The sequence below is a fragment of the Furipterus horrens genome, unplaced genomic scaffold, assembly GCF_987537825.1.
Source record: "Furipterus horrens unplaced genomic scaffold, mFurHor1.1.pri manual_scaffold_9, whole genome shotgun sequence".
Classification (NCBI taxonomy): domain Eukaryota; kingdom Metazoa; phylum Chordata; class Mammalia; order Chiroptera; family Furipteridae; genus Furipterus; species Furipterus horrens.
Window position 1 is genome coordinate 80,361,087 of NW_028327179.1, and position 20,738 is coordinate 80,381,824.

At 35.7% G+C, this 20,738-nt stretch overlaps 2 protein-coding genes and 1 long non-coding RNA gene across 11 annotated transcripts in view; 1 reads left to right on the forward strand and 2 right to left on the reverse strand.

Moving 5' to 3' along the window:
• The window catches only part of LOC150002027 (palmitoyltransferase ZDHHC11-like), a 426,431-nt gene that overhangs the window by 318,653 nt on the left and 87,040 nt on the right, over positions 1-20,738 (reverse strand). The gene's annotated exons all lie outside the window — the stretch shown is intronic.
• The window catches only part of LOC150002028 (uncharacterized), a 399,760-nt gene that overhangs the window by 302,298 nt on the left and 76,724 nt on the right, over positions 1-20,738 (forward strand). The window lies entirely within an intron of this gene.
• LOC150002033 (tRNA wybutosine-synthesizing protein 3 homolog) overlaps positions 1-20,738 on the reverse strand; it is a 30,598-nt gene that overhangs the window by 3,209 nt on the left and 6,651 nt on the right. For 2 of the 8 annotated variants that reach the window (XR_016513093.1, XM_090287447.1), the window contains one exon: positions 19,326-19,558. Coding sequence is in view for 2 of the 8 variants with exons in the window: in XM_090287447.1 (XP_090143573.1) it covers positions 19,505-19,558 (54 nt within the window). In the remaining 6 variants the exon portion in view is untranslated. Of the gene's footprint in view, positions 1-3,782; positions 4,736-9,819; positions 10,121-14,283; positions 14,570-17,841; positions 19,559-20,738 lie in introns of those variants that run through there. The other 6 variants (XR_016513094.1, XR_016513098.1, XR_016513095.1 and 3 more) reach the window with 6 other exon arrangements.

The following is a 20,738-nucleotide window of genomic DNA, read 5'->3' on the forward strand; positions in this document are numbered from 1 at the left end:
ATTGTTTGGCCCTGTTGGAAGCCTGTCTGAGAGAATGTCAGATTATGTAATTAAATTGGATCATGTATTTTCCATAGAAACAAGGCATGATACTGGAACTGATGAAAGCTATAGGCCCATTTCTATATTAGACTGCTCAGCATCAACAGGGCAGCAGCCCACTGCCTGACCAGCCAAGAGTTAAGATATCATACATAGCTTTTTAGTTTTAAAAATATGGAAAGGCGGAAAAAAGAAATGACTACAGATACGGCTGACAAAATGTAACCCTTTTAAGAAACTATTCTTTATTCCTTGAGTGAAAGAATGTCCTCACAAATAATACTTTACCATTTAGAAGACCGATTTGCTTAGAATATATTATAGAGAAGTCTGGGGAAACAGTTGAGATTAGGGTCCAAAAAGGACACCCAAGCAAGAAAGCAGGAACACGTAAGTTCACAGAGGAAAGCATGCCAAGTACCTCCAGGAGTTTGTAACTGAAAACACAAATGTAGTATATAAGAAAAATGTTTCTTTGTATTTTCAAGTGCAAAGTGTAAACTAGAGAGTCTCAGGATAAGCCGGAAGTCACTGGAACTGCATCTAACACAGGATAGCAGTAGCAGCAAAACAAATTGCTGAAGTTTCTCGGCATTTGATGATCTTTATCTTTGTTTCAAGGGACACTATTTCCTACCAGGCTTCTTTTCCATATTTTCTTAATGCATTTCAACTTTTCTGCCACCAAACCACAATTGTAGTCTTAAGGCCCCAGGCATGCTGTATTTTGAATTCCTCGGCATGGCTCTCAAAACAGAAAGTGTGCTATTTACATTTTGTATACACAATCATAAAGAAAATTCAGTGTCACAGAAGTCCCTCAAAATCAAGGGATCAAAAATAATCTGTCAACGGTTGTACCAAATCAAGAATACATTGTCCTCTGAGTCAGTGGACGTCAATATTAGAATGACTGTTTTGAACCAATAGCAATGGATTATATATAGACTCGGTGACTGAATGTAGATCTTTAAATTTTGTAATGACTTGTCTAAATATTGAACATTATATTTAACATAAAGAACAAATAGGACTGCATGAGGAACAGTAACATTAGCAACTTAAAAGAAAAAAAATTGACATGGAACTCTATAATCCTGATCAATTTAACTACAATTACCTACCTATCCCATTCTTTTTCTGGCACACCTGTAGATTTCACACAGCTATACAGAGGGAGACAGCAATTTCCTTAGGGGCCTATACAGAAGTCAATATATAGATCTGTGTTTTGAACTTGTAAAAAAAATGATTTTTATTATGAATTCCTTATACATACATCTTATTTGTGAAAATATTTAGTTCTGATCATTCTAATTATACACAGATTTTTGACTCAAGCTTACTAAAAATTTGAAGTTAAGCTTGTTCTTAATATTTATTTTATTTCACACCTTAGATATACTGTGATCTTCATGGCATACTGGAACAACAAAGGTGAAAACTTCTCGATATATAGCTTTTGTTAATAAAATGCCAAGTGACTAAAATATAATTTGATATAACATGACTCCATTTCATAGAAGAATAAGTGGTAGAATTTTTACTTCTGAATAGTAGTTAAAAATAAAAATACCAAAATACTCTGGAATTGGTTATGTAAAGAAAATAAATTCATCCAAAGCTCACACTTACCACCTCAGACTTCAATGAGGCTCAAACTGCTGTGCTGGGTCTGCTGTGCGTAGTTCTCTGCCACCTGGTGGCTGCTGGTGAAAACTCTAGACAATGAGTTTGGGCATTGTTTCTTTCTTTGCTCCCTTTATAGAACTAATGAATTGAAGTTCAATTTGACTACATGCCTGTTGCTGTGGGAAATATTGGCTAGTTCATGTGACTTGCTATTTTGCTTTTACCTCATTTTAAAGTATCAGTACAGATTAGCTCTAAGATTAACAGGTGGTTTAAATAAGTTATTGGCAATTGTTAAGTAAAATAAAATTAGTCAGAATTTCTTGATTTCTGCATAGTGCTTTTCTCCAAGGGGTTGAGAACAGTTTATTTAAGTCTTATCGTATCCCGGAAAATAGGTAAGAATAGTATTAAGTCATGAAAAGCTGAGGGACAAAGGAATTCATTAAATGAATGTAATGAGGCAGCATTTCTGAGTAACAATATGAACATTCCTGCTGCTACATCACAGAGAAATGAACTTAGTAGACTTAACCTTAGGTGTTATTTCTGTCAACACATTGCATGGATGATGTAAACTGCAAAATCTAACCTTTTAATAATTATCACGTACTGATTATCATACACTGATGAATCACTCATAATTGTTAATAAAAAAATCTTGCTGCCATGAACACACCTAGTGTTCAGAACGTAGTTTCTGAATAAAAGGAACCAAAGCACTTTGATGGATTCTACGCTGGGACAAACCTGGAACATCTTGTGTGAAATAATTTGGAAATGCTCAAAATCTGAAGCAGGTATGAAGAGAAGACAGGAGCCAACATGAAGTGACTCCTACTGTACAAGTCTGGGAAAATATAAGCATTAAAATAAAGAATGATAGCAATGGATTATAACCCACTGAATAAAATGAGAACCCGTGAGCCCATACTGATCACACACATAAATGGTGAGGGGGAAACTTTCTCTAAAAATAGAATATCAATTTAAAAATGCAGAAGAAATAATGAAAATAGCCAATTAGTATTTTGCAATCAAAGTCATCATAGTAATAGCTGATTCAGACAAGAATTGTCAATAGATGCTAAAATCAGTGTATAAAATTTGATAAGGAACATGTTATTAACATAGTCTCAAAGTATAGCATCCTACAAATTTCTTATTAATACAAAAAGAAATAATATTACCTTTAGAGTGGAGAAACTTGTCAGATACCACATGGACCAAATGATCAAAGCTAGTGTCACCAATGATGGGATAAACTGAAATCATGTGCCTCTCAAAGTGATTGACAAGAATACAACACTTATGTAGTGTTCTTGACAAAAATGCATAACCTGAATATAATTATGAATACATTCAAGAAAAATATAAGTTGATTGCTATTAAAAAAGTTCATGTATTTCTCATAATGTCAATGTTACAAAAGATAAAGCTTATAACATTATTAACTATTAAATGAGACTAAAGAATAATAAAAAATAAATGCAATTCATGTTCTTAAATTGGATCCTGGACCAGAAAAATGATTTACTAAAAACAATATCTTTGGGAAAATTGATGAAATTTGAATAAGATTTGTAGACTATGTAATTGTGTTGTATAAATGTTGAATTTCCTGATTTTTATAATTGTGTTTAGACCAGCCTTGGTCTAAAAAAAAGATACACTGACATATTTAAGAGCAAAAAGCATAGTACCTTTAACATTTTCAGGAAAAAAAATGTTTATAAACATATTACTTGTCCATAGATTTGAAATAATTTCAAAATAAAAAGCTTGCTGTAAAAAAAAAAAAAAAAAAAAACACAAGAATTTATCACCTTTAGTCACAAAGTATATCTTGGAATCTTGAATGCTGGGTCTGGAAATTTGGATATTTTGTCAGTTATAAAGCATGGTATTGTGCACACGGTGCCCCCTGAACTTTTTTTCACCACCAATTTTATTGACCATATTATAAATATTTTTCCAAGAAATGAATAGTAATAGAATTTGATTAGGAGTTTGTAATTTGTTTGTAAAATAATAAATTAGATAATGATCTTGAACTCTCATACATACTATACATTTATGAATTGTAATAGTTTAAAAAGGATCACACACCATGATCAAGTGGGATTTATTTCAGGGATACAAACCAATTTGGTTTGCATCTGCAAACCTATCAATAGGATGAATGACATAAACTAAATGAATGATAAATAAAAATCATATGATCATCTCAACAAATACAGAAACAGCATTAGACAAAATTCAACATTCATATGAGATACAAACTCTCAACAAAGTGGGTATAAAGAAAATATATCTAACACAATAAAGGTCATTTATGACAAGTCCATAGCTGACATAATGGTAGACAGTGAAAAGCTAAAATCTTTTCCTCTAAGATCAGGAACAAGAAAAAGATGTCCACTCACACCACTTTTATTTAACATGGTATTGGAAGTCCTAGCCAGAGCAATTAGGCAAGAAAAAAAAAATGCATTCAAATTGGGAAGGAAAAAAAGAAGTAAAACTGTCAGTATTTTCAGTTGACACATTATATATAGAAAACCTTTAAGGGGAGTATATGGGAACTCTCTGTACTTCTCAATTTTTCTATAAACCTAAAACCGCTCTAAAATAATATATTAAATTAAATAAATGAATGGTAACATGTACAATGGGTTAAAGTTGAAACTGAACCATTTTAAAACAAAAAGAGAAAGGGCTGAGAAATAAATGCTTAGCAGGAACTGTGTGCATAAAAATCCAAGACACTAAATTGTTGAGTTTAAGAACATAAGCATTTATAAGCATTAAAATTCTTTTTCATTAAGACAAGCTTACATGTTTAGAGCTGTACATTAAAGCAGAGGAAGGAGAGGCTTGAGGGTCAAAGCCCATTTTTAAATGCCAAATTTCCTAACCAAAACATATTTCTTACAATAAGCATTGTAGGGTATTGTTAGATTTATTCCCCCACCTTCAACTAACTTAAAGTCTCACCCGTAAAAGACGACTGCAGTCTTTTTTCACGGTTCTTCAATACTTAACCCAGGAAATTTAACTCCTGTCAAAACGGAAAAAGTCCTTTTCAAAACATGGTGGTCATTACTACCATTGCTCTGTTTGAGCCCCAGTGGTTCTGAAGAAGACTCCATCTCCTTTGTTCTGAGTTTAGCCACTGAGACCTTTGCCGTAGCTTCCAAAACATCATTGATGAGCACTCAGTCCTTGCAGGCTCTTAAATAGCTACCCATGGTTCAGCTACCTCAGGGATGGTGCATGCAATCAAGCACCAAGACCAGGCACATCACAGAACCTGCGGCGCTCTGCCCCTTTCTCAATGGGGGGGGGGGGGGAGTGGGTTAAAACCCTGGCACCCATACCCTCTTCTCGAAGAAACAAGCCTCCAACCCGGAGCCGCTTCATGGGTGTATAACCTGTGTAGCTGCACAGGGCCTCATACTTTGAAGTGCCCCCTCTCCCTCCACTTGACTTAATGCTCAATTGTTTCCGTTTTGTAATTCTTAAGTGATTTTTAACAAGGGGTTCCACATTTTCATTTTGCACTGGCCTTTGAAAATTATGTAGACAATCTTGCTCAAATCTGTTACTTGTATAATATAGTCATATCATAGTTTAGCTCTCGCCAAAGTTCTAAGCAGGGGCTGCTAATGCTGGTGCCCGCAGGACCAGGTATTGAAGGGGGAATGATTGTAGCAGTTAAGTCAGGAAAACAAGCCACCGCCCCAGGGGCAGTCAGTACTTGGCTCCGCTAAGTGTTGTCATGTGGGAATGCAGGCCTAGGGTAGCCAGATCTTGCAATTTTTAAAGGAATGCTACAGATGTACTTTTTAAAAAATGAAATCATCGTATTTTAAAATATTGGCTCAATTACGAAAAATACCCTCTGTGTGGGCCAAACAAAACAGCTGCTTGCCCATTCCTTGGCCACCAGTTTATGACCTTGGCTCTGAATTTCAAAAACAAAAGCATGTCTTAGTTTTCCTCCCCGTTTCTCAACAATCTGACAAATTTTTCTTTCCTCCTCTAGAACACACAAGTACAGCTGACTGACCCTTGAAAAACATGGATCCACTTATATGTGGGTTTTTTTCAATAAATATTGTAAATGTATTTTCTCTTAATAATTTTCTTAATAACATTTTCTTTTCTCTAGCTTGCTTTATTATAAGAATACAGTATAGAAAATATGTGTTGCTCTACTGTTTATGTTACTGGTGAGGTTTCCAGGCAACCATAGGCTATTAGTGTTTATGTTTTGAGGGAGTCAAAAATTATGTCCTAATTTTCAACTGTGCAGAGGGTTGGCGGCCCGAAAACTCTTGCATTGTTCAAGAGTCAACTATTGTTAACTCACAGGTGATACAGAGAAATGGAGAAGCCAGGCCTTAGGAACAAAAATGCCTGCCTCCAGGGGAAGAAAAAAATTTATTTATTTTGGGTAGACCAACAACAATGAAAATAAACCACAAGGTATTTCTCAATAAGTAATCTTATATATTAAACTATTCCTAAATTTCCCACTTTCAGTTATAAATATTTTTGATCAGGCTTGGGGATTGAATATATAAATAAAATATACTTAGGGATGCTAAGGAATGAGTGGAGTTCAATATCTTCTTGGTGTGATGGTCAGCACCTGGTATCCCTTCTCTACTAAGAGGTCCGGGGTGGTTCTGTTACCCTAAAGGGATTAGGAGGCAGTTCCTCTCTTCCAGATTCTCATGGGTATACTCAGGCTATAGAACTTGGGAACTCGTAGGTTCGTTCCTCAGGAATCAATTTAAGTGAGTGAAGGAAAATCAATGAATTATGAACCCTTTCAGGATATTTCTAAACAGCAAAATGCAAAGTCATTCCCCCATAGGACACTCTTCCCCAGCCCCACCCTACCACTTTTCCCATAGTTCCTATAGATGTAAGGCTTATTTTTAAATCATTTCTCTACTTTCCATGTACCTGCGTTGCAAATTTTTCCACATTCTATTCATTAAATTAGAAGAAATATTCCAGACATTCTAAGACTCTAAGATTTCTTTCCTGGCCAAATTCCCTTCTGGCAGGACTACTGTGTATTCCAGTGTATGAGAATGTGCACTGCACAAGTTCACAGAGTGTCATTCCTACTGTCATTAATGGGGAATGGCCCCTCCTGGAGTTGAGTGCAGTCCAACTTACACAGCTGTACCTGTTGCCATTCCTCTTGACAACAGCCTTAGACCTAAGGATAGAGACAGTGACTTCACGGGTGACTATATAGTTTCTGACATAGGTATATTGCAACATCTAATCATGTTCCTTTTGCATTAAAAAATCTTTAATTCCTCTTCAATGTCTTCAGGATTAACTCTATCACCAATGGATTCTAAACGGGAGATCAAATTTAATCAGAATCACTTGGATGAGTTTAAAAAAGTAGATTCTTAGAGCTGAAGACTGAAGATTCCAGCTTGAGAGATATAGGGGAGGACGCAGGAGTTAGTGTTTTAGAATGTAGCTCCCATGTTCTGTCCTACCCTGGGTAATTCTGGTGCACAGCTTGTTTAGGAAACACCTGTTGACCTCCACCATGGACTACAACGCTTTACCACTGGGCATGCAAGCTGCGAGACGGGAGCAACTTGGATGGGTTCCAAAGTGTCCTCAACCATACCTCAACATGTGACATTATCAATAATTAAGAAATACAGACTTCAATTCTGAGAAGATGGAGTATATATACTTTCTCCTGTTCCTTCCCACTAAGTGCAACTAAAAGCTCAACATTATGTAAAGAACATAAGATGACTGAGAGCTGAAGAGAGGGAGGAGGACCAGGTAGGGCTCTCAGAACCTAAAGAGCAAAACAGTGGGGACTTCCCTGGGATCTCCTTTGACCTTGCATATCCCAGACTGGGCACTGTATACACTGGCAATCCAGAATTGCCAATGGGCTCAGACAAAGACAAAAAAAAAAAAAAAAAAAAAAAAAAAAAAATCAACAAAACCGTGCTCTCAAAAGTCAAAGAACCAGGGAAGGAACGGTCTAACAAAAGGAAACTTTTAGAGAGTAATAGCTCTACTAACGAGGCCCACCAGTTAGCTGGAGCATAAGAGTTAGGTCAGGGAAGGAGAGGTGGGAGTCACTTTCAAAAGTTAAGGCTACTGGAATGGATGAGATGGCTAGAACAGAAACTTGGGAACACTCACAGGGTTACTAGCCTTTAGTTTACAATTAAACCTCTTGGGAGCTTTTAAAAGGTGAAAGATTTATGCAATTTGAAGAGAAACCAGAGTATATACTTGGGAGCTCAAAAACAACAACAACAAACCACATGCCAACTGCCCTGGAAGATTCTCAGGTTCTTCCTGTATTTGCTCATAATGAACAGATGATTCTAAAGTGCAATTGATGTTGAAAGCTGTTAAAGGGTTGGGGAGAAAAAAAAAAATCACAGACTCGCCGTAAACAGGAAAATGACTTTGAAGCAAGCTTTCAGGATGCCCACCAAAGGGCAGATTAATGGATTCTAGAGTGGTCAACAGCACCAAAGCTGCAATATGGGGAGGAGGTCAAAGACTCAGAGAACGGTCTTTCTGGAACAAGGAAACAGAGAAGTATTTCTAAATGTTGTAGTAATACTAAAACAAATTGGGAAAGTAAATATTAGTATCTTGTTTTAAAGGCAAAAAAGAGTTCAGAACTATCACAGAAAAGAGAGTAAAGGAATTTCACAATAACTTTAGAGCTATCTGAACACTCTCCCTCATGATTTTACTCAGGGAGACAACAGGTGTCTATGAAGTCAATCTATTTTTAAAATGAGAGTACAAAATATGTCAGAAAGCAACACTGAGATGCAAATCTAATTTATATAATTAAGAACATTATACAAATATTAGGAAATGAACAAATCACAACTCAATGTTTACTACCTTATGTTTCTTGACATCCTGGTATTCTTTCTTATAATTTTAGTTCTTGACTAGTAATTTCCCTTTAAATATTTTTATAATTTGATATATTCTGAAAATACAGTATGAAAGCATCTCCTTTTAAAATGAAAACAGGTTCAAGAATTTCTGGTTTAGATGGAGGACAGACAAAATCATGAGTACAGAGAATGTTTTGATGGTTGCCAGATGGGAGGGGGCTTTGGGGGGAATAAATGAAGAGGTGAGGGGGTTGAAGTACAAATTGGTAGTTACAGAAAAGCCATGGAATATACAGTATAGGAAATGGAGTTGCCAAAGAATTTACAAACATATCGATGGACAAGAACAAAGATGTGGGGATTGCCTGAGGGAAGGGGGTTGCTGGGTGGAGGAAGGCAGAGGGAAAAATGGGGACACCTATAATAGTATAATCAATAAAATACAACTTAAAAAATGAAAATAAATGGGAAAAACAGTAACATGCACGCAAAATGCCCTGTTTTCTACTGCTTCCACATTTTTATTTAACTTGGTCCTGTCACAACTCCTACAGTCAATATGCAATTATTATATAGAATGGAAGCCCTCAGAAAATAAGTGACTTGCCCAAGGACCTCCAACACCTGTGTAGCAGTCAAAACTCAAACCCAAGCCTTCTGATTCCTTGCAATTTTCCACACCACATTTGTTCCATTAAGATCCTGGTGTCTTATCATTTCTGAACAGACTTAATGAGAAACTATGCTCACTGTTATGGAGACTGTGCCAGCGACAACCTCTGGTTTATGAAAATAAAGAGAAAAGACAGTTCAAATATTTTATAGTGAACAAAAAGGGCATCAGTTTTTTTATTCACAAGGTTAAAAGAGAAAAAAATAATTGTCATTGGACTCCAGGGCAACAGGCAAACTCTGACATGCCTTTAAAGGCTGAAGTTTTCAAAGTTAAAAATAAGTAAAATGTTGCTATGACTTTTATTCAAATATTCCTAATGTTCAGGTTCTCTTGAAGGGGTAGTACAGTTCCCCTGCTTTGCAACAGAAATTAAAACTTTAAAAAATCATAACGTTATTTTTGTAACAAATTTCTATGATTTAAGGATCGTACTGAACAAACATTATATACAGCTATTTTAAAAAGGTATTTGTTTATAAGATGGGTGTCTCTAAAATATAGAGATAAATTAAATCTTGCTTTTCTGAATGTCTGATACACTCAATAAAAATACTCTTATAAAGAGCAGCTTTATAATAATTAGTAGAAACTATTCTACCAAAGACACTTTAGAACCAAATCTTAGTAATCTTCAGGGAAGACAGTAGCACTGATTCCTGGATCATCATCATTTTCAAGTTCTTTATCATTTTCTTTAGTAATACATGTGTCATGTGCTTTTTCTTGGTTTCTTTTTTTCTTATGAGAATATGAATTATTTTCCTCGTTGACGTTCTCTTTGTGATGTGACTTAGTAATAGTTTGTCTTTCCAAAGCATGTTGTAGGCAGTTGTAAAACCTGGAAAGAAATAAGTACTATCATTATATCAGTGTCTTGAAACCAAATGACTGAAATACACCTAGAACTTAAAAATTATATAAATTTGATGTCTCACATTAACCTTAAAATATGAAACGACTCAAACAACTAATATGCTTCTTGCTTTTATTATTGTTTAATTAGGGGAAAGCTGTGTTTTCACTTAAGAACAGTCCTAAAAACTGGGTTGGAATCACCTCTTGACAATTTCTATTGTACCTCAATTTCTATTCCACATGTAGGTGTCAAACAAGGAAGGTAAAAAAAAAAAAAAGTTTTCTTTATAAAAAAATCATACATGTAATAGCTCATTTTAGAGAATTTAAAAATATATGAAATTACAAATACAGATCTTCTATATAACTACCTAGAAATAGTCACTCAATATTTTTATTCTTTCCAGTTTATTAATGTATTCTGAATTAATGTATTTATATGTGCACACATGTCTTTAACGCAATTGTGATATTACATACACATTTTCCACTGGTATTTCAAATTTAATATTTCTTGAAAATATTTTCTACATTATCAAGTGATCTACAAATAACACTTTTTAATCATAATATTGCATCATCATCTACATTGGTCGTAATTTATTTTCAAATTTTCCCGAATATAAACAATGTGACAAACATTTTTGAAAATAATGTGATCTAAATTTCTAGCTTTCTTTAGGATACCTAGACATGCAATTCCATGGTTAAATGGTATAAACATTTTAAGGTTCTTGAAAAATACTGTTTTCCAGAATGGATGTTTAAAATACATGCTTCTAACAGCAATACTTGAGAGATCACCTCACCCACATGTTAAGTATTACCATCAAAAACGTGTTATTTGGAAGGTGACCATGGTATCTTATTTCAATTTTCATCTCTTTGAATTTTATTTACTGTGAAGTGCTCTTTTCCTTACTTATTTTCCTACTGGAGTTTTAGTGTTAATTTTGTGATACAATTAATATGTTCTGTCATGGCTCCATGTGCCATGAAAGTGCTGGTCTTGAAATCTTAAGGTCTTTGATAATGAAGCATCATCCAGCGACATCCTTTTTTTTTTTTTTTTTTTTACTTCTACATCATATTTTTTATTAGTCCTCAGTACGACTTGCGTGCAACAGTCTTATAAGTTGCCTTTCATTTTTCCTTATGCTCTATGTTTTCAACTTACATCTCTTTTGCATTCTTTTGCTTCCAACCTGCTTATTTATAGCATTTTTCTTTGAAACAGCATATTACTAAGGCTTGTTTTTCCCCCCCAAATTTAGACATTTTCTGTTTTTAATTGGAATGTGTATGTAGTCCACTTAAATGTGGCATAATTGGTATGGTTGGATTTAAGTCTACCATCATGCTATTTTTTTCCTCTCTTATTTTCTCCCTTTTCCTTTAACCCACTAATTTTAATGTCCTAGCTCCACTGTTTTGTTTTCTTATAAAACTTGCAGGGTTTTTTTTTCTTGATGTATCATAGTTTTAATTAAGATGTACTTTACTCAGCTTAAAAATCACCATTTTAAAGTGTACATGTCGCTGTTTCTTAGTATATTTATTATGTTGTATAGCCATTACCACTGTCTTTATTCCAGCACATTTACCTTCCCCTGAAAAGAACTCCAGTACCTCTTGGGTCCAAATTACCCTTCCTGTCCCCTGCAGTGCCTGCTCTACTTTTGTCCTGGATTCTCTTATTCTCTATTTGCTTTTGTAGCTAAAATTTTCGTAGTGGTGGTTGTAGGTATTACAAGATATATCCTTAATTTATCAACTATATTTAGAATCACTATTGTCTAGTTGAGATAAAAATGTGTGAAATTTACCATAATATAATTTATGCCCCCTTCTGTCTTTTGTAATGAAAAATACAGTCATCTATAGTATGTTACATGTATTTCTAAAAAATCATTGCATTGTATAAAAGTGGGCACTACAAACCACACAAATGTATTTTAAAGGTCATATGGAAGAGAATATTTATAAAAGTAATAAGAAATGTATTTGAAATAAGAGAGCGGTGAAGGTAGTCGTAGTCCTAACAGACACCTAACTGTAAAGCTGTAATAATTACTATCGTATGGTGTGAACACAGGAATGGCTGAATACATCAGTGGGATAGAATGGCCAGTTTAAATATAGACCCATGTATATACATTCATGAATTTCACTTATGGTGAACTTGGCAATGCACATCAATTTGCAAAAGATCAAATTGTTTCATAAACACTTCTGGTAAAATTTCGTATTTTTTATATCATATATAAGAATTTAAACTTCAGGTGGAGAGTATTTAAAAAACAAACAAACAATTAATATGTTCTCCCTGAAAATTGTGCTTCATTTCTTTTCTCCTCCCACATCAACAGCTAACAAGAATCTCTGCCTGACACAGTAGCCTTCGGCATGTGTTTGAAGGCATCAAGGTGACACGGTGTGTCGCATGTGCTTCATACCTGCATTGTACTGGGAATGCTGGGCTGGCTAATTCCAAACTCCCTGACCCTGATTTATTCATTTAGAAAATTGGGTATTATCCTGTACTTAGCTGGGTTGTCAGAGGGCAGAGGCAATATATGTAAGTACCTAGCGTAGTGCCTGGCACAGTTCTCTCTAACGACTATTTTTATAAATTATAAACTCCATGAGACCAAAGACCTCCATTTCTCTTGTTTTCTGTTATATTCATAGCATGCAGTACGATGCTGACACACTCACTAAGAATATGCCAACTAAGTGAAAAAAACAACTACTGAGCAAAAAAGGTCCTGAATTAGAATGGTCTGGAGGCTGAGACTCCTTGCCATTGTAGGGATCTTGTCATGCTTATATATCCTATTATAATTTGAGACTATGACAGGAAATTCTTGACATCTACAGAACAGATTGCCATTTGGACCAATTTTCTTTTTTTAATGCAATGAACAGGTTTACTTCTATTTGCAAAGGCTCTAAAACTTCCCCCCAAAACCCAGGACATCTACCTATTCCCAAATACTCCACACAATTCTAACACATACTTAACATGATTACTACACATCCTTTCCCTATTGTGGGAATGTACACACTCATCGCTCTACACACTGACATCCAGCACCGTGCCTGATGTATAATGCGTGCGTATAGACATTTCTTCAATGAGTAAACCTAAGAGGAAGGTATAATAAAAAGGCAAAACTGTACAGTAAGAGATACAAGCAAAAGGCTTTGAAAAATATTAACTGACATGCAATTTTTTAAACCCTGTTCCATGTTAATGACCTCTTCGTGTAATGCGCCCTGTACATTGGTAACTGAAACTTGGCTCTTCCACAAAGATACCATCTGCCCTGTGTTCCTCTTAAGTGGAGACTGCTTATTCTTTCATATCCCACTTACCACAGGGTTGAGAGATGAGGTCAGAATGTAATTGGCTCACCAAGACTTTGCTAAGACTAACCTCCTACACCCGTGTCCCTACACCTGTCCCTCATGTCATCTATCAAAATTGTTCAGTCCCTTGTATTTATGAAACCTTCTACACTGGGTATGATCTTTCTCTCTAGTCTTACAATCATCCTGGATGACTTCAAGGACTGGTTTTATTCTTATCTTCCAAACTGCTTACTTAGAATAGCTTTAAAAAATGATCCAATGATTCATTTTATCTCAAACATGAATCCAAGTATGCCACACAATGTGTGAAGAGCCCTTTGCTGATCACAATAGGCTACCCATCCTAAGCAACTTCATCTTCTATCGTTCTCCACCCAGTCCTGCCCTTTAGACTCAGGTAGACAAATCTTTTGTTTCTGGATTATGCTCTATTCGTAGAAAATTACAGATGAGACCAAATTGCTCTTGTAGGAACACAAAATAAATAACTTATGTAAAATATCACATACACAAAAAGGTAATTAAAGAGGAATAGGTGGCTTGCTTTAATCTTTCAGTAAAGAATGTAAGAATTCAAACCTGCATCCTTGGGGTACTACAAAACAACTGGTAAATGGAAGAGACTCTTTTGTACTCAAAACCAAGAAAACGACAAATACTTTCTCCTTTTCCTTTTTTAAGGGAACTTTTAAAAAGTCCATTGAGAAACTATCCTATACATTAAGTCAGAAATTTGTTTTCCAATTGCATGTTCTCGTCTCATTCTATGACCCTTTACACAGCATTCTGAAGTCCAAATCTCAAAGGGTAATTTTCTCAGCTCTCACAGGCAACACAAAGAGGTTGGGGTGCATTCAGGTAACTGTTTCTTTTCTCCCCTCCAGAGAAACTCAAACTGTCTTTCACCTCGGCAGTCAAGATCATCATGCCACAGGGCAACTTGTACTCAGTTCTCTTGATGAGAGAACTTTTCAGGCCAGCACTGTGAAGATGAATTCTTGTTTTTCAGGTCCATTACAGGACCCCTTACAATAGAAAGCTTATATTTCTTTGACTTCTGACATAGGAAGGAAAATTTGATAAAATCTAAGCAGAATTTCATACCCTTTTAGGCTCCCATTATTCACAGATAACAAAGAAGGCTATTTTCATATATTACGCATTTAGATTTTAACTAAGCTCTAGCGTTTTTATTTTAAAACGTGTGTGATAGTCTGTCTCTGGGGCTGGGAACAGAGCTAAGAGACATGGTCTGTGCCCTCAAGGAGCTCAGGCTCTAATGAGCGCTGCAGAGCTGTAATGACACATTCAACCTGCAAGGAGAAAGGCAAGATAAAGTGGGAGCACACTGGGGCACTCTGCTCCAGGCGATCGTGAAAAGCTCTTGGGAAAACCCCAATGCCTGGGCTCAATTGCCAGAATGAAAGGAAAGCTGGCTGGATGAGGTATTATGAAAGGAAAAATGAGGGGAGGGGATATCTAGGGAGGATTATCAGAATATAAAACATGTATTTTCACTTTACATTATTTACCTTTTTGATTTTCAGTATATAGGGAAAGGTGTAACTTATTTGCCTGCTTTAGTTCCCTTTTTAAAAATAAGACTAGCAACTCTGAGGAGTCTAAGACATCTGTTATCCTTGACTTCTACTTCTCTTCTACCATTTCTAATCTGTTGCCATTTTGGTTCATATTCTGTAATATCACTCTTGTTCATCTTGTTACTCAGGGTCCTGTTACTTTTTACATGGACTATGTAACCAGAGCCTAATCTTGCTCACTCCATGTCTAAGCTGTCTTACATGTGTTCCAGAATAATCATTTTAAGGCTTTGATGGAAAAAGTCAGTTAACTAAATTTAGTAAATGTTTATTAACCATGTTCTGTTGCCAGACACAGAAAGTAATGATTAATAAGAAACCGTCTCTACCTTCGCGGAACTCAATATATCTCCCTTTATTGTTTATGATTAATTCTATAAACATCTACCGGTTTTCTACCATGAGGCAGACACTATGTAAGGCGTTAGGAGAAGATAAAGGAGAAGAGATATTTAAAGTGTGTATGTGTTCTATTTTCAATGTGACCACATTATAGTGGAAAAAAATTACACATGTGAATAAATAATTGCAAGGCAATATGATTCATATTTCTGTTTTGCACTGAGTCATAAACTTTAATGATACTGGTAAGTGGTAATATGAATCTGAACCAAGGAAATGGCTATGGGGTTGAGACTAGGTTAGGAAAGATATTAAGGAAAGACTGATGGGGTATTTTAGTTACATATGTTCAACTGGTTAATGGACATATGGGCCCATGACTTGGAAGACCTACCAGTATACAGGGAAGTAGCTGAAGCTATGGGCCAGGAATAGAATCCTGGAGAACAATATTTAACTAACAGATAGAACAGTAATAGAAATCCAGAAGGAAGATAAGAAGGAAGGGAAACAGGAAGGAAAGCAGCAGTGATATATTAATCATTATTTTCTGTGCCTGGCACAAGAAAATTCTTATCAACTGGTATATAAAAAATGTTCAATGTCACTAATCATCAAAGAAGTGCAAATCAAAACCAAAATGAGATGTCACCTCACATCTGTCACGACGGCCATTAAAAGAAAAAGAAAAAGAAAAAAGAAAAGACAAGTGCTGGCGAGGACACTGAGAAAAGAAAACCTTTGCTCACTGCTGGTGGGAATGTAAAATGGTACAGTTCCTGTGGAAAACAGTATAGCAGTTCTTAAGAAAATTAAACAGAATTACCAGATGATCCTGCAATCCCACTTCTGGGTATACACCAAAAGAACTGAAAGCAGGACTCAAACAGGCATCTGTACACCCATGTTCATGGCAGTATTCCTCACGATAGCTAACAGGTGAAAAAAAATCCAAACGTCCATTGACAGATGTATAGATAAGCAAAATGTGGTATATAAATACAATGAAATATTATTCAACATTAAAAAGAAACAAAATTCTGATACATGCTACAACATGGATTAATGTTGAAGACATTATGCTTAGTGAAATAAGCCAGACACAAAAGAAAAAATATTGTATGTTTCCACTTTCATGAGGTACCTAGAATCGCCAAATTCATAGAAAGTAAAAACAGAATAGTAATTTCTAGGGACTTAGGAGTTTGGGGACTGGGGAAGTATTGTTTAATGGGTACAGAGTTTTAATTTGGGATGATGAAAAGGTTCTGGAGATGGATAATGGTGATGGGTGGTTACTGAGTGTACTCAATGTCACTGAACTGTACATTTAAAAATGCTCAAAATAGTAAGTTTGTTATGTATATTGAACTACAAAAAAGTAATAATAACAACAAAAACAACAACAAAAAACCAACCACTGGAAATAGATTCATTTACCTTTCCTCTCCAATTTGCTTCATTTTTACCAACAATATTATGTACCAATATATTCAGCCATTTCATTCTGTACTTTATTGAACATTTATTTTCTTATTGCACCGTTGGTGAAAAGAACATGAGTACTTTCACTGCACTCATAGCCAAATGGTGGTCTTACCTGACTCAAGTCAGTCCTGACTGCCTATAAACAGAATCAAAGACAGTCTTCCTCTTGTAATTAATAAGTAGATTTCCAAATTTTCCTTTTACCTAGAAATTATTAGGTATAAAATTATCTTACTCTTTCCACTAAGAAGTGGGTTCGGGAATTGGTTGACACAAACAAGACCTTTCTTCTATTGAAAATATTTTACCGCCTGGCTTTGATTTTTCATATGTGCAGGAAATTTCTCATTTGGACCTTGACTTTTAAAAATTCTCTTATTATAACTATTTTAATTGTGAAATTTTGGTCCTATGACAAACCAATTTTAGTAGTCAGTGTCTGATTGCAGAATTCATCACCTCCAGTATTTACTATTTTTTCACTTTTCAACATCAGAAGAGTAACTCTCTGCTTTTGGCTGAAAGTACAGCTGTTTCCAAAGGAGCTCCCTAATTTGTACAGCCTTTCTGACACTTTTACCCTTCTTTAATTTTTCACTGATTTTATGTGATGAGCATGGCTCCCTTGATAGCAGCATACACACTATAATCTCAAAACATATCTTTGAGTCAATGGATTTAAAGCATAATTTGATTTTGTAGTTGGTGGCTGTGGCTCAATTAACTTCACCAGGTGTATAGTTACTTGATCTTGGGCTATATTTATAACCTTGCTGAAATTCAACTAAGGAAACAGAAAAACTGATTTGCTTGCTACCTCCTATGTTTTAACAAACAACCTCATTGGAATACTATATAACAAATGTAAACTTTAGGAATGGTACCAATAAGTATGTACATATAGTTCAAACTCTATCGTCTGGTGGAGTGGCTAGGTGCTCTTCAGTTGCTTGCTTGAAATCAACACTTTAGAATGTTTCCTCTTGGCTTTCTTCAACCACGGGTCTGCTAGAAAAATAAGCTCTAATGCCCTAAGACATCCATTGTATACGATAAATTAACTTCTCTTCAATGTATCTGGAATGGTACCATTGTTGGGAGAACTGAGACAGTCACTTGAATAATTTTGTAAATTCTGTTGTTCAGATAAGGAGCCCTGGTTGAGAAAGCCTGGACAGTGATACTGATGTTATTACTGGTTTATTCTCTATGTCATTGAAGAAGGGGAAGGGCTATCCTCTCTTGAGAATCCATGCCAGTGCTAATCATTATACTAATGATACTGAATGTATATTAAAATTGTTAAGATAAGTATTTACCCCTGCCTAGAAATAAGAAAAATGAAGCCAAGACATTTGAGTAACTTGTAGTAGAACCTGGATTTGAATTCCAGTCTAGCTCTGGAGCCCAGTTCTACCTCTTCCCACCATGGTCACTGCTGCCATTGGCACTTCTGGCCTTAGCTGCTTAAATTCATTCATTCATTCATTCATTCATTCATTCTAGGTGTTAAAGAATTCTAAGCAGACAAAATTTGCATTTTACAGACAGGATTCTGACAGTGATAATAAGAATGGCTTAGGAGGGAGACACGCTAGAAGCATTCTACACTGAGACAAGCTAATACTGCAGTTAAGGATGGGGGGAGAAGAATGATTCCAGAGTCACTTGGGCAGAGATTGACTGGTTAAGAGGTGGCCAAGTGGGTAGGGAGAAGGGAAAAAGGAAATTATAAATGATGTCAAGTTGGCCATCACCACTTGAATAACTCAGACATGTAGACCTTATTGGTGGTAGGTCAGTGGCATTATCTTTATATAAGAAAAGCAACGTAACAGTCACTTCTTTATATCAAAAACTATGCTTAGAAAAGAGTTGAAAAAAGAAAGCACTGTAAGAGTTTTTATCTACCATGAGGTAAAATTTAAGAACAGAAGAAGTATAAATGTGAATTAATAGCCATGATCCCTATTACTTGGACAATTTTGGCAATTCTAGATCTAATCCATGATAATAGATGGGTATTAAACTCACCAGAGGTGTAAAATATTTACCAGGCTAAAATTAACCAGTCTATCCTCCTCAAAAGGAGATTCTAGGTAGTCTGGTCTCCAGTAGATCACATCCAGGGGGCAACGTGCACCTCTTCCACGGCTGCCTTCACCTCGCTCAGTTACAGTCCCGTGGCTACTGAGCTCTCGCACCCGAGTGACTGTGCTCTCCTTTATGTCTGTTGCCAACAGCCGTTTGTCTCGCTGTCCCCCATGGAGCTTATGCTCCATTTACTACCCATTATAGTCTGGCCCACTTTCCTCTATTACTCTGATCATCTTTTTATTATTCATGATAAAAATACTACAAACAGAAAAGCAATTAGGAATATAAGTTAAAGATGGTGTGTATTAATATTTTCAAGGATGATTTAGGCATATTAAAATAACATGGAAATATCCAATTAATATACCTTTCAATTCTCTTCTCGTTTTCTGACATTTTTTGATTTGCTATCTTTAATAGGAAGTCAATATAATCCTCTGTCACCATCAGTTTTCCCTTATGGCTTAATGGCACTTCGAAGCCATGTGTGCTCCGAAGCCATGTGTGCTCCGGACAGCCTACAAGAAAAAGACAGTTCAGATACGGTGACTTACGTACTAGAGACACTAAACATCACTAAAGAAAACTCCTAGTCAGGGTTGTGTTTAAACATAGTTCAGTTCATGACAGCATTTAGGTTAATGCTTTGATATAATTTAGCTAAACACAGTGGATTTTCACATCATATAGTCATTTCTAAAGAAAGCCACTCTATACATTGTGTTTTAGAGAAACAGATAATATCAAAGAATCCAATAACTAACAGTTTCAATCTCACTAAAGCTTAGGAAGCTTTAACACACTCTTTAAAAAAAGAAAGAAATGAAATCTCAACATAAACTTCAAGGGAAAATCAAAATGGACTGGATTTGAAAGAGCCTCTTAGTGCTGCTTGAGCACAGTTTGGTTACAAGGATAAACCACAAAGTGGCTGTTTTTTCAGCGCTTTAGGGCCAATCTTAGTAACTCTGTTGATGAAACAGTCAACAGGTTACAAGTAAATCCAAACACTGGATATGGATTAAGAACAACAAAAACTATTATGAGGAATAAAAATTAATTCAGTGAAAATTTACTGAGCATCTGTAATGTAGGCCCTATTGTAAGGTATGAAGATACAGGATGAATATAACATGGTCCCTTCAGAAGCTTACACTTTAGAACAGGAAATTATCAGTGAGCAAAAAATTATAACACAAACACAAAACATTAAGGAAATGTAGAAGAGGTACAACTAATTGAGACAGGCGTCAGCTTTATGGGAAAGGCGGCATTTGAGTTGGGATTTTAAAGGGTAAGTGCAATTTTACCAGATGTAAAAATGGGGGAGAAACAACTTATCTACAGTCATGAAGACATGAAAGAGCATGACACATTTGGGAAACAACTAAGTTTTCTATCTCGCTGGAGTGTAAGTATGCTAGCAGGAGATTAGCACAAATAAGGTAGATGGTAAGGCCTTAAATATCAGGGAAAATATCTGGTGACCCTGACTTTTCAAAAGGGGGGATTCTAACAGTATTGCTTGGAGGACCTGAAGATGGACAGCGGGAAGACCAGTCAGGAGACCACTGTAAAGACTGAGGCGAGGGAGGACAAGGGCTTAAGTAGAGGCAGTGACAGAGGGCTTGGTGAGGTGGACTCAGGTGTGAGAAATTAGAGGCAGATATGAAAGGACTTAAAGTAAGTGCACATGGA